General features: G+C 46.5%; 1 protein-coding gene across 2 annotated transcripts in view; it reads right to left on the bottom strand.

Annotated features, from left to right (window-relative positions):
• Positions 1 to 11658, bottom strand: part of SLC35E1 (solute carrier family 35 member E1) — a 56643-nt gene extending 44985 nt beyond the window's left edge. Inside the window, exon 1 of one of the 2 annotated variants that reach the window (XM_077253039.1) lies at positions 11108 to 11658. In XM_077253039.1, coding sequence (XP_077109154.1) covers positions 11108 to 11462 — 355 coding nt within the window. In that variant the 5' untranslated portion in view covers positions 11463 to 11658. The remainder of the gene's footprint in view (positions 1 to 11107) is intronic. The other variant, XM_077253056.1, reaches the window with a different exon arrangement.
• Positions 11659 to 12024: the final 366 nt, after the last annotated feature.

A 12024-nucleotide genomic window follows, 5' to 3' on the forward strand; every position in this document is an offset into this window, starting at 1 on the left:
AAAAAAACAAAAAAACACGCAGCTGGGGATTCTGCCAGGAGATGCGGATTTTGTGCAGAAAATTCTGCACCACTTTTCCTACGTGTGCACGTAGCCTTAGCATTATTACACTGCTTATAATTGCGATGGTGAGCACACTGACCAATGGAACTCACTGGTTGTGCATGAAACTACTGGTGCGGGAAAGTGACAGTGTGTGGGAAAGGTGGCCTGTATCCACAGTGCACAGCACCCGGCACCACTAGTCGTGGCCTGTATCCACAGTGCACAGCACCCGGCACCACTAGTCGTGGCCTGTATCCACAGTGCACAGCACCCGGCACCACTAGTCGTGGCCTGTATCCACAGTGCACAGCACCCGGCACCACTAGTCGTGGCCTGTATCCACAGTGCACAGCACCCGGCACCACTAGTCGTGGCCTGTATCCACAGTGCACAGCACCCGGCACCACTAGTCGTGGCCTGTATCCACAGTGCACAGCACCCGGCACCACTAGTCGTGGCCTGTATAAACCGTGCACAGCACCCGGCACCACTAGTCGTGGCCTGTATAAACCGTGCACAGCACCCGGCACCACTAGTCGTGGCCTGTATACACAGTGCACAGCACCCGGCACCACTAGTCGTGGCCTGTATCCACAGTGCACAGCACCCGGCACCACTAGTCGTGGCCTGTATCCACAGTGCACAGCACCCGGCACCACTAGTCGTGGCCTGTATCCACAGTGCACAGCACCCGGGCACCACTAGTCGTGGCCTGTATCCACAGTGCACAGCACCCGGCACCACTAGTCGTGGCCTGTATCCACAGTGCACAGCACCCGGCACCACTAGTCGTGGCCTGTATCCACAGTGCACAGCACCCGGCACCACTAGTCGTGGCCTGTATCCACAGTGCACAGCACCCGGCACCACTAGTCGTGGCCTGTATCCACAGTGCACAGCACCCGGCACCACTAGTCGTGGCCTGTATAAACAGTGCACAGCACCCGGCACCACTAGTCGTGGCCTGTATACACAGTGCACAGCACCCGGCACCACTAGTCGTGGCCTGTATACACAGTGCACAGCACCCGGCACCACTAGTCGTGGCCTGTATACACAGTGCACAGCACCCGGCACCACTAGTCGTGGCCTGTATACACAGTGCACAGCACCCGGCACCACTAGTCGTGGCCTGTATACACAACGGTCAGAGGAAAGTGGGAGGCAGGCGTCCCAGACGCTGCACCCAGGAATGCAGTCATTTCCTACAGTCCTTCTCCGAACAGATTTATAACAAAGGAGACTTATGAGCAATTGTAGCAGCAGCAGCAAATAGAAGTCATCAGGACTGTGGAGCAACTGAACTCTGCAAAGATGGATTCACAGAGGGTGCTGCACATCCCAGGTAAGCATATCCATAGCCGCCACTCGCTTGACAAAGGCCAAAAGTGTTGGTCTGGTAATATGTACAGAATCCAGTAAGATTGTATACTACGCAGTATATGTTTCGCTACCATGTGATGCTTTAAGCGGCATAGCCGGCCAATACAGTGGTATCCACTAGGAGAATGGCAGGAAATCCTTCTGATTAACACCTCCGCAAACATCAGTAAGAAAGCAGTTTATGGGCCAGTGACCTAAAGCTAATGTATCATTATACAGTCCCATTTAGCATTAACATACCAGAAGTAGCACAGGCTTCTGAACAAGAAAATTAAGAAACTTATCTGGACGGTCAAACAGGTTGCCGGATGTGGAAATTAGCGTTCCAGGATGCAGACCTCATGGTGCAGTACACTACTACTTCCCTGAAACTGCGGTCAGTCCTTAAAGGCCTATTAAACGGGTTGTCCAGTCCAAACTGATAAGTCTGCAAACAGTTTGTGTGACTGCAGACTTATGATTCCCCCCAGTGCAGGCAGTGAGCACTGAGGATTCGCCGGTATCAGACCCAGGACTGGAGGGTATGTATGAGTTAGGCCGCCGTCACACATGCGAGTTTTACGGACGTAAGAGCGCAGAAACTACGTGCGTAAAACTCGCATAACATACGGCACAATGCTTCTCAATGGGTCTCGTCCTATCAGCCGTATATTACGGATCCGTAATATACGGCGTTCTACGGCCGTACAAAATCGCAGCTGGTCCGTGTGTGTGTTTTTTAACCCTTTCAAACAATTGGATTAATAATGGATAGGTGACATATTTGACGCCTCTCCATTATTAATCTGGCTTAATGTCACCTTACAATAACAAGGTGACATTAACCCTACATTACCCCATATCCCACCGCTACACGGGAATGGGAAGAGAGTGGCCAAGTGCCAGAACAGGCGCATCTTCCAGATGTGCCTTTTCTGGGGTGGCTGGGGGCAGATGTTTTTAGCCACGGGGGGGCCAATAACCATGGACCTTCTCTAGGCTATTAATATCTGCCCTCAATCACTGGCTTTACCACTCTGGCGGAGAAAATTGCGCGGGAGCCCACGCCAATTTTTTCCGCCATTTAACCCTTTATTTTAGCAGCTACAGCGCCAAAATTTTGCACATACACACTACTAACATTAGTAGTGTGGAATATGCAAGAAAAGGGGATATGAGATGGTTTACTGTATGTAAACCATGTCTCATATCCTGTCGGGTTTGGGAAGGAGAAATGAAAAGCCGGCAATTGAATTACCGGCTTGTCACAGATATCGCGCTGTAGTAAATATAAATACAGACTATATATATATATATAAATATATATATATATATATATATATATATATATATATATATATATATATATATATATATATATATATATATATATATATATATATATATATATATATATATATATATATATATATATATATATATATATATATATATATATATATACACATACATACACATACACACACACACTGTATATATGTTTTCCCGAACATTTGAGCACATAAATCCATTAGATGTCGGTTTTGCAAGCCTGCGAGAAAATATCGCAGTACGGATGCCATACGGATTACATACGGAGGATGCCATGCGCAAAATACACTGACACACCCTGACTACAGATCACTATTTTGGGAACATTTCTCCGTATTACGGCCGTAAAATACGGACCGTATTGTCTTACGCCGAGTGTGACGCCAGCCTTATACAAACTCCCACTGGGCTTGGCCTTGCTCCATAAACTTGTATGGAGCGAGGCTGCACCCAGTCTAGTGATGCAGCCTCACTCCATAGATCCATATAAGTGTATGGAGAGGGAGGCCAAACTCCCTGGTCGGGAGTATGTATAATACATACATACCCACCGGTCCTGGGTCTGAAACTGACGTATAGTGTGACTACAGGCCTATCTGTTTGGACCGGACAACCCCTTTAAAGCCAAGTACACATACAGGGGATGAAAGAACTATTGAACAGGTCACCAATTTTCTAAGTTAAATATATTTCTAAAGGTGCTATTGACATGAAATTCTCACCAGATGTCAGTAACAACCCATCCAATCCTCACCGGTAAAGAGATCATACCATAGATGTCCATAAATTATGTGTAATAATGAGAATGACACAGGAAAAAGTATTATCCCCTTCATGACCTTGGGATTATCCATTTTTCCGTGTTCGTTTTTCACTCCCCCCTTCCCAGAGCCATAACTTTTTTATTTTTCCGTTAATTTGGCCATGTGAGGGCTTATTTTTTGCGGGACGAGTTGTACTTTTGAACGACATCATTGGTTTTAGCATGTCATGTACTACAAATCGGGGAAAAAATTCCAAGTGTGGTGAAATTGCAAAAGTGCAATCCCACACTTGTTTTTTGCTTGGCTTTTTTGCTAGGTTCACTAAATGCTAAAACTGACCTGCCACAATGATTCTCCAGGTCATTACGAGCTCATAGGCACCTAACATGGTAGGTTATTTTTTATCTAAGTGGTGAAAAAAAAATTCAAACTTTGCTAAAAAAAAAAAAAAAAAAAAAAAAAAAAAAAAATGCGCCATTTTCCGATACCTGTAGCGTCTCCATTTTTCATGATCTGGAGTCAGGTGAGGGCTTATTTTTTGTGTGCCGAGCTGGCATTTTTAATGATACCATTTCGGTGCAGATATGTTCTTTTGATCGCCCGTTATTGCATTTTAATGCAATGTCGTGGCGACCAAAAAACGTAATTCTGGCATTTCTAATTTTTTTCCTCGCTACGCCGTTTAGCCATCAAGTTAATCTTTTTTTTATTGATAGATCGGGCGAATCTGAACGCGGCGATACAAAATATGTGTAGGTTTGATTTTTTTTTTTATTGATTTATTTTGAATGGGGCGAAAGGGGGGTGATTTAAACTTTTATATTTTTTTTTTTATTTTTTTTTACTTTTGCCATGCTTCAATAGCCTCCATGGGAGGCTAGAAGCAGGCACAACACGATCGGCTCTGCTACATAGCAGCAATCATCAGATCGCTGCTATGCAGCAGAAATGCAGGTGTGCTATGAGCGCCGACCACAGGGTGGCGCTCACAGCTATCCGGGATCAGTAACCATAGAGGTCTCAAGGACCTCTATGGTTACACTGCAGAAGCATCACTGACCCCCGATCATGTGACGGGGGTCAGCGATGCGCTCATTTCCGGCCGCCCGGCCAGAAGCGCAGGTTAAATGCTGCTGTCAGCGTTTGACAGCGGCATTTAACTAGTTAATAGCGGCGGGTGAATCGCGATTTCACCCGCCGCTATTACGGGCACATGTCAGCTGTTCAAAACAGCTGACATGTCCCGGCTTTGATGCGGGCTCACCGCCGGAGCCCTGCATCAAAGTGGGGGTTCTGACCTCAGACGTACTATCCCGTCCGAGGTCAGAAAGAGGTTAAACATATGAGGAACGAGGGCTGCTAAAGCCATGGAAAGCCATGACACCAGCTGAAATCTATCAGTAATTAGAAAGCAATCCTGCCACTTAAGGAAAAAAAAATCAAACACTCCCAAACAGGGTAAGGCTTGGCCAAGTACTGCCCGGCTGTGGTTCGCAGTCGTTCTGCCGGTGGCCCGCCAAGCTTCGGACATCATGCCATCTGCTGTAATCTTAGGATAGTACATATAGTGAGAAGTTTCCAAAATTGTAGTTCTGACCCCAAATGGATAGTCACACACAGAAGAATTACAGGTATTTCTGGGACTGAAAATCCCTCCATACATATAAAGGAAGTTGGCAAGCGCATGGGTTTCCACAAGGTACGTTCATTTAAAAAGAGGAGAATTTTCTGCAACAAATCTGCCACATGAAAGTATAGCCATAGTCCGCATTCACACATCCATGTGTCATAGTGTAATCACAGACCAGACGCAGGGCTCCTGCCCAAACTGAAGATGCCCCATAGCCATAGATGTGTGGGTGCTCCGGCAATGTCCCCCGCCACACTGAGGAGTCTGCCTGTGTGTACAGCCGCAGTTATCATAGCACCTTACCTCCTTAACTAAACAAACAGCTTAGGGCTGTCGTCAGCCTGGGACTGTACAGCCACTAAACCAACACTACATTTTCCAACGAACCCCTTGTGGGAAGCTTACTACCAACTTACAGGTGCACAAGAAGTTACAGAGAGTTTGCTACATGCAGAACTGCTCCAACATATTCAGACTTGTGCATAGGGTAATGCAGGAAACATGGATGCTGTCGAAGTAAAGAATACATGAGGGTCACAAGTATGAACTGTTCTAGAGAAAAATAGTAAAATCCATAAAGACCACTCCGGAGAGGGGACATATCACCCTCACATTGAGCATATGGATTACGGTAATTATTACCGGGGAAGTGAGAAAGAGCTGGCACGTCAATCTACACTGAAGTAGGACCTTCTGCTGTGAACAGGTAATTACAGCAGGGGATCTACTGAGAGCCAGCCACCAAGTCTAGGATTCTTATACTCAGAGAGGTACGAGCTTCCCGCTAGAGATATTTGGCTTTCGGGGGAAATTTCAGGATGAATATAAAATGCACACTAACCTTTTCAATACACATGTCCAACTGTTCAATGTTTCAGTACTTTATGCACAGCTTGCTGTTCTCCAACAGGGAGATTAATGGTTAGGCCACATTCACACTAGCAGGATTTGGTCAGTATTTTACATCAGTATTTGTAAGCCAAAAGCAGGAGTGGGTGATAATACAGAAGTGGTGCATATGTTTCTATTATACTTTCCTCTGATTGTTCCATTCCTGGTTTTGGCTACAAATACTGATGGAAAATACTGACCAAATACTGCTAGTGTGACGGCAACCTATAACTCTGTACCCCAGAAACTTAATGACCCGAGGGCCACCCTTCAAGAATAGTGGGATGCTATGCCTCAGCAGACAATAACTCCACTTGTGCACAGCGGGAGATGTTGTAGTCAAGCTGTAATGGATGCTGAAGGCCACATGACAAGTTATTGAGAGACAGTGACATTTTTGGTTGGGGTATATCCACCACTGTGTTTGGCTTTTATTTCAATAAATTGTTAGAGATGAGGAAATTACCATTGCATGCTTCTACTTAAATGCCCTACTTTCATGATAAAATATTCCGGTAGCGTGAACTTTTTACATTTTCCAAAGATTTCGCCCAACGACTAGAGGCAGTAAAGTCGCGTGTCCTGTAGTGATGAGCAAACGTGGCCGGTTGAGGTGTTATCTGAGCATGCTCCGGTGCTAACAGTTTCTTTGGCGTGCTCGAATAATATGCGCGAGTCCCATCGGCTGCATATCTCGTGGCTGATCGATAGTGACAACACATGCAGGGACTGGCTGTTTGTTAGGGAGACATGCATGTGTTGCAGCTGTCTAACAGCCACAACACATGCTGAGGAGGGGACTAGAACATTTTTTAGAGCACGTTGAAGACACTTCGCACCGGAGCATGCTCTGATAACACCTTATCCGCGCACGTTCGCTCATCACTAGTCCCCTGACATAAACCAACTGGAACTCTGTGTGCCACTGTACCGAGGCTCATTAAGAATACCTCTCTAAGGCTAGGTTCATATTCATAATGTGCATCTGGGTTTCCATTAAATCCCAGAAAAACAAAGTTCACAAGGAACCCCCGACTGTGCCAATAACTAAGGCAGACTGTCACTTTGTACTCTGCTTAGCCAACAGATGGTGGTGTAGCTTTTAAGTGCAGTAAGTGTCAATCACCCCAGAGCTGGATTCACAGCTACACTGTACAGCGCTGCTGTATAATGTCCTCTTTGCTGCTGCTTCTGAGCAGGTGTTAGAGTCAGAAGAGCAGCAATGCCTCAAGTTTGTGTGTGCAATGTATGGGAAATATAACAGCTAGCCTCCATTCACTAACTCAGAGACAAGAGTCAATTAGAAGCAGATCGGAAAACTAGTGACGAGTGCAGGATACAAGTTAAATAAGTGTTTTTCCACATGTACAAACATGACATCTTATTCTAAAAAGTCACCTACAACAGGTATGTATTAAAAGGTCCATTTTCAGAAATTATAGCCATCCCCTACTCTTAGGATAACCAACAGATCGCTGGAACTCTGATCCTTAAAATCGGGTGGTGCCCCTTCTTGAATGGAACATAGGTGGACATGAGTAACTTCTACTCCATTCATAGTCTACAGGACTGTGGGAAATGTCCAAACTCTGAACCCCCAGCGATCAGATGAAGAGGTATTCCTAGAAACTAACTCATCCTCCCTGAAGTAGACAAAAACATACATCAGATGCATGGAATAGGCTCAGGAGCCAAACCTGCACCATACCTAGCAGGTGCCAGCTGTGTAATACAGTTGCACTTTCATCACTACAGTAACCCTTACATACTACATCTATGTGGCTGCAGAAAGAGGGCCCTTCTATCACCCACCGACTCCCTACCCCTAAACTTTACTACCCTTCCACACATTTTAATAAGTGGTGCTGACTGTGCTGTCGTGGCGGCCTACTGAAGGCCGCTGTGTCTTCATTGCTGCTTCGTGGTAGATTGTTACTGTGAGCCTTTTTACAGCATTTAAAGCATGATATCCTGACCGTGCAATCGTGAGGTGCCGAACAGCTACCATGGTAGCCAAGCCAGAAGTTGTTAATGCCCCATGGTAGCCATGCTGTCACTCCTGTGAGTCCAGCCACAAGCTAGGCTTCATCCAAGAACACAATTGTTGCTATATACTGAATTACTGTGGTACTGCAGTATACAGAACAAGCAGCTGATCACAGCTTCAAGTCCGCTGTGTGGAAAGGAGGCATGGGAGACCTTAAAAATGGATACATTTTAAAATTAAAGGAAAACTTCTGCATTACAAATGCTGAACCTCCCCCTAAAATGCAATAAAACCAATCAAAATATTGTATGCACTCCAATAAAAAAAAACAAACAAAAACACAATCACACCAAGAAGCAGAATATCAGAACTTTTTCAACTTTTAATGGAAAAAACTAAAATAATGTGGTTGCATAAATATGCACACCATTAAACTAATACTTTGACGTACCCTTCGAATTTGACAATATTCAGTCTTTTTAGGCAGGAGTAAGTCAGCGTGGCACATCTAGAATTGGCAAGGTTTGCCCACTCTCCGTTGAACCAGAGCTCCAAATATGACAGTCTGAGGGCATCTCCTGTTTACAGCTGTCTTCAGGTCAACTCTCAGATTTTACTATTGGATTTAGGTCTGGGCTCTAGCTGGGCCATTGCAATACTGATCTTCTGGCAAGCCAATTCTTTTATTGATTTGAACCTATGCTTGGGGTCATTGTTGTGCTGAAAGGTAAAATTAATCTTCAGCTTTTTAGCAGGGGCCTGAAGATTTTGATGAAAAATTGATCGATTGACTAAATTCCAGTTCTAATTGCAGAAAACCATCCCCAATGCATTATACTGCCTCCAGTATGTTTCACTGAGGGTATGGTGTTCTTTTGGTGATGTGCAGTGTTGACTTTCTGCCAAACACACCTTTTGGAATGAAGGCCACATGCTTTTGGCAGAATTGATGTAGGTTTTGGCAAAGCATAGCCATGATTGGATATTTTGTTTGGACATTTTGTTTGTTTGGGTTTTTTTTAAGTCCTTTTTTGTTACTCTACAGGCCAAACATGTATAGAATATAAGAGATTGCTGTTACATCTGGTAGTTGCCAGAAATTCCTGCAGCTTCTTATTTAATGTTGTCTTAAATCTCTTGGCAGCATTTAAAACCAACCTTCTTCTAATATGTTCAATTTTTAAGTTACATACTGTTCTAGGTAATGTCATTGGTGTGTCAAGTTTACGTCACGTCTCCAGAGTTCTATGGTATATCTATCTAATGCCTTGGAAGTTTTTTTGTACCCTTTTCCTGACTAATCATTTTCAACAATGAGATGCCTTTGCTGTGTTGTTAGCTGTTTACGGGTCATGGCCTTTGTTGGAAAAGACAAGAAAATCCTATAAGATCAGCTAAACTTTATAACACGTTATTCAGAATCACTGTAAATGATGGCAGCTATGTACTGACGACTAATTATCATGGGTTTAAATGTGACTGGCTAATTCTGAAAACAACCATATCCCCAATATTAATAGGGTTTTCACACTTATGCAAACACTATTTTACTTTTGTTATTTTGATTTCCCCCCTCAAACCAATTTCAGTTTGTTTCCCAATGGATTTATACAGATTATCAGATTATCGTTGGCAAGGTGGAAAAAGTTCTGAATTTGTACTTCTTTGCATGATTTTTTGTCAAATTACAAAAACCTGCCATTTTAACAGGGGTGTGTAGACTTTATATCCAATGTACACACACTTGAGGTTACTTACACTAGTGAAGTAAGATTCTAGTAAAAAAACGTTTGGTATTGCCATTTATCCTGGCCTACAGAATGACACTGCTGGGTCATTCTTACTATACACCCTATAGAGCAATGGAGGCGCCTTTCTTTTCACCATTCTTTGGCTATTAGTTTCCTGTGTTCTAGCGCATTATGTGGTAAAATGACAATTTGTCCTGTAAATTATCATACTCTGATACAAGCAGGAAGCACCCCACATCCTACCCAGACCCAGCACACAAGAGTCAGTTCCCTAGCAACCAAATCACATCACTAAGCACTCACTAACAAGCAAGTGGAAACAATGAGAGCTGAAATACGATAGGTCAGCAGTAACGCAGTCCTAGAGGGTCGACCTGCCAGGACAGCCAGTACTATCAGGGGCAGCAGTAATGCAGTCCTAGAGGGTCACACAGCCAGTACTATCAGGGGCAGCAGTAATGCAGTCCTAGAGGGTCACACAGCCAGTACTATCAGGGGCAGCAGGAATAATGCAGTCCTAGAGGGTCGACCTGCCAGGACAGGCAGTACTAATGCAGTCCTAGAGCATCGCCCTGCCAGGACAGGCAGTACTACCAGGGGCAGTACTAATGCAGTCCTAGAGCATCGCCCTGCCAGGACAGGCAGTACTACCAGGGGCAGCAGTAATGCAGTCCTAGAGGGTCGCACAGCCAGTACTACCAGGGGCAGCAGTAATGCAGTCCTAGAGGGTCGCACAGCCAGTACTACCAGGGGCAGCAGTAATGCAGTCCTAGAGGGTCGCACAGCCAGTACTACCAGGGGCAGCAGTAATGCAGTCCTAGAGGGTCGCACAGCCAGTACTACCAGGGGCAGCAGTAATGCAGTCCTAGAGGGTCGCACAGCCAGTACTACCAGGGGCAGCAGTAATGCAGTCCTAGAGGGTCGCACAGCCAGTACTACCAGGGGCAGCAGTAATGCAGTCCTAGAGGGTCGCACAGCCAGTACCACCAGGGGCAGCAGTAATGCAGTCCTAGAGGGTCGCACAGCCAGTACTACCGGGGCAGCAGTAATGCAGTCCTAGAGGGTCACAGAGCCAGTACTACCAGGGGCAGCAGTAATGCAGTCCTAGAGGGTCAGAGAGCCAGTACTACCAGGGGCAGCAGTAATGCAGTCCTAGAGGGTCAGAGAGCCAGTACTACCAGGGGCAGCAGTAATGCAGTCCTAGAGGGTCGCACAGCCAGTACCACCAGGGGCAGCAGTAATGCAGTCCTAGAGGGTCGCACAGCCAGTACCACCAGGGGCAGCAGTAATGCAGTCCTAGAGGGTCGCACAGCCAGTACCACCAGGGGCAGCAGGCACTACTCACCAGTGTGCGCATAGGACACGGGCACTTTCCAGATGCTGAAATGCGCGGACACTGAGGCGAAGTACTTTCCGAACGCCAGCGGGATAATGTACCAGCGATAGTACCGGGCGGGCAGCTGGGTGTGCGGGACCCCCCATGCACGGAGCATCGGGGGGAGGAAGCAGCAGATAGCCAGGATGTGGAACAGGGACACAGTCACAGGGTAGGGGAAGCCGTTCAGGATGATCTTGTTCACCACGTTGCCGCCAGAGCTCACCGAGTACCAGAGAAGGCAGAGCACGGCTACACGGGCCCCCTCTCGCACATTACCGGGCGCCACTGCTCCACCGCCCCCCGCTCCGGACACCACCGCCATGACCCCGATCCTCCTCCTCCTTCCCCACGGGGAAGCCGCACACCACACCGGGACACACACAACAGATACGTGGAAGTGGAGACGTCAAGAGAATGGGTGGTGATAGAGCACTTTCACAATGACATCACTTCCGGTGGGACGCTCGCTTTCTTCTACGTCACGTCCGGCCCTGACGTTACCTGTTTGGTTTCGTCTTGTCGGGGCTGATTTGCAGAGATTAGTTTTATTACTTCTTAATTGCTCGTTATTTTGTCAGCTGATGTTGGAGCTGGGACAGAGAAGCTGCTGCGGGCAGATGGTGGGAGAGGTGGACATGGTGACGTGCCGGCTCCATGGTTGGGGCATTTAAAGGGAACCCGTCACCAGCTTCAGGCAGCTCAAACCGTGGGCAGCATGAACTAGAGCTCGGGTACACAGTGGTAGCCTGGCATGGTGTGGGGCTCGGGGCGATCAGGGACTGGCCGAGTGTGACAGTGTCACGGAGATGAGGCCACCATGCACCGGAGACCCGCGGCCTGTCCGTACTCTGCAGTCCCTGCTCGGAGCGAGGTCCACGGGTCTG

The sequence above is a fragment of the Ranitomeya variabilis genome, chromosome 1, assembly GCF_051348905.1.
Source record: "Ranitomeya variabilis isolate aRanVar5 chromosome 1, aRanVar5.hap1, whole genome shotgun sequence".
Taxonomy (NCBI): Eukaryota; Metazoa; Chordata; class Amphibia; order Anura; family Dendrobatidae; genus Ranitomeya; species Ranitomeya variabilis.